General features: G+C 42.8%; 1 protein-coding gene across 4 annotated transcripts in view; it reads right to left on the bottom strand.

Annotated features, from left to right (window-relative positions):
* Window positions 1-2,731, bottom strand: part of ESYT2 (extended synaptotagmin 2) — an 84,076-nt gene that overhangs the window by 21,701 nt on the left and 59,644 nt on the right. For 2 of the 4 annotated variants that reach the window (XM_040464466.1, XM_040464467.1), the window contains exons 13-14: window positions 2,528-2,623; window positions 608-709 (exon numbers count right to left, since the gene is read on the bottom strand). In XM_040464466.1, coding sequence (XP_040320400.1) covers window positions 608-709; window positions 2,528-2,623 — 198 coding nt within the window. The remainder of the gene's footprint in view (window positions 1-607; window positions 710-2,527; window positions 2,624-2,731) is intronic. The other 2 variants (XM_040464468.1, XM_040464469.1) reach the window with 1 other exon arrangement.

Raw genomic sequence — 2,731 nt, forward strand, 5'->3', positions numbered from 1 at the left:
AAAAAAAAAAAAAAAGAAGCTGAATCATAAACTCAATGTATTTTGTTCTCCCTTAGGAGCTCTGGTTAAAAAGAGGAGAAGGCACGTTTCCAGGGCAACAGGTGGACATCCGTCTTCACTGACCATCCCCACAGGTACAGCTGGCACTTCAAGGAAGGCCAAGTTCTGACACTTCTGTGTTTCCTCAGGAGGGAAAAGGAGATCTAAGGACGTTTTCTGAAAGCTTGCAAATAAACATTTACATCTTACATTGAGATGAACCCTCAGAAAATCGGCTTTAATTATTATGGTTTCATTTTCCCCTCAGAAGAATTTTTATCTTTATTTTTTTACGGGCCAGTAGCAGCTTAGGAATGTCAGGATTCTTCACGACTCACCAGATTTGTTCATCTCATCATCAGATGTAGTCACCAAAGTTGGTTACAGCGGTGTTACTTTTACAAAACAAGCACAAAAGAAACACACGCACAGTAACTGAAATCATGCAAGAAAATTAAAAAAGCATGCCACATCATTCCACCATTGAATAGATGGCATTAGAAGTTCCAGCCCACATTCTAGCAGTCTCCATTAAAACAAAAGGAAGAAAGAACACTGGAGAACTCACAAATAGTGCTCTATAGACTGAGGTAGTATTTTCACAAAACACTAGTCCCGACGCTCGCCTCTCTTTTAAGTAGCCACACCCAAAGTTTCCCTCGTAGATACTCTTAGGAGAGTGGAAACAGGAGGAGAAAGCAAAGAATGGTGGACCGCGGTCAGTGAACGCACAAGAAGCACTAATAAACAGGATTGCAAAAGGCAGAGTCAAAGCATCCCACAGAAACGCAGGAGAACCGGTGGGCAAACGCTGTCGTTTAACTTAAACACCCGAGAGGGCAGCGGTTTTGCAAAGATCCTTTGCCTCTGACAGACAGAGCATACTTCATGCACAGAGTGCCATTTTAATAAAAGGTTAATAAATTCATTTTTGCTTTTGTTTTGCTTACGTGGTATTACTCAAATTTCAATTTAATGACAAAGTACACACTTCCAAAGAGGCCTAATTCTTTCTTGCCAATTCACTTAATACTATTCTCCGTATCCTAAAATATATAACAAATTCACTTCCATCAGGCATTATAAAAGACTGTAAAACAAACATTACTGTGATTAAAAACCAAAAAGTTCTACTGTATGAGAAATTCTGCAGGAAGGTTAAATAACAACAAAACAACTTTCCCCAAATTGAGATCGTTAACGGAAAAAGTCAGAGTTCGAATTGGAAGACTGGCCAAAAGGTTAAAGTAACATTTTAAGAAAAATTAAGAATTTATGAAGTTAAAATTAATCAAGAAACCTTCACTGAAAGAAAGAGTACAGTTGCATATAATTACACAGTGTTCAACTACATCTTCCCAGTATAAAAACAGATCAATTGCATTTTGTCAAAAACCCTAACTAAAACACAGGGATGCACAAAGTATGTTTACTTTGCTTTGAGCTAAGTGCAAGTGAAGTGCAATTTTCAGAGCTTGAAAGGCACTGGAGGAGAAGTGGGGTGTGCACTCCATGGGCTTCCGCGGGGAGGTGAGACGAGGGACAGTCTGACGTGAGACACTTGGATGCAAACTGTGAAGGGCAGTAAACACTCTGCTTTCTCGTCTGTCTCCACCACGTCGATGCCAACAAGGAGAGGACACAGGGAGACTACATGCAAATGCGCCGGGATGGATGAGCACTTATTACAGGCTTAGCAGGGAAACAGCCTGCAAACCTCAACAGAACTGGTCTGGTGTTTAACACAGTGAAAGAAGGCAGGAATGACCATCCGCTGGGTATGGGAACTGGCACTCAAAAAAAGTGATCAAAACAATGTAACATTTATATAATGATCACATTACCCTAAATAGTGGATTTAAAGTACGGTGGTGGAGGATCCCGTGAGACTTCACACGAACAGAACGGTGGGATTTTTCTTCCCCACAGCTGTGGTCATTACCTATAAAAGCTGCACTTCACAGTGTTTTCTAAGAGCAAACAGTTCTGATGCAAACGAGCAGGGGCTCTCCCTCCGGGCCGTGGGAGCCAAGCGGGACAGGGCACCAGGGGCTCCAGCCAGCGCCTGTCCTACCAGGAGGCTGCCCACCGGCCGTCCTGCCACGCCACAGCCAGAGTGGACTCTGGGGCCGTGGACAGAGCTGCTTTGTTTTATTCCCATGCCAGAGAAGACAATGTCCATCCCTAGGGAACTCCATTTTAATAATTAGTGATTTTCTACGGAGTATCTTCTTCCCTAACTACCAGGCACATCCTTTTCTTATGTAATGGAGATTTCTTCATAAAGCATGTCAGAGTAAAGATAACTCTGAACATTCTGGACAATCAGTAAGATGCAGAAACATAAATTACACTCATGAAGCAAATACACACTGACCCCTCCCCTCTGCTGTTCTCCTGGGAGCAATACTGGTGACACGGTGTGGCTCAACACAAGATCTACTGCCGGAAAACGGGCACCCAAGGGAGCTCCCATGGCATTACCTACCGGAAGGTTCCTTGCTGAATCCAAATACAAGATCAGCAACGAAGAGGAAAGACCATCATTGGCTTGGTCTTTGTCAGCCCTGATGTCTGTCAGCACCTACGAGGAAAGGACAAAAAGCCTCAGCAGGTGTGTTTCCAGAAGATTTTAGAGTACTTCTACCTGATTATGTCTGTAATGCTCAAGAAAATAAGAAAGGTGGTGAAA

The sequence above is a fragment of the Herpailurus yagouaroundi genome, unplaced genomic scaffold (assembly GCF_014898765.1).
Source record: "Herpailurus yagouaroundi ecotype Mexico unplaced genomic scaffold, PumYag 483, whole genome shotgun sequence".
NCBI lineage: Eukaryota > Metazoa > Chordata > Mammalia > Carnivora > Felidae > Herpailurus > Herpailurus yagouaroundi.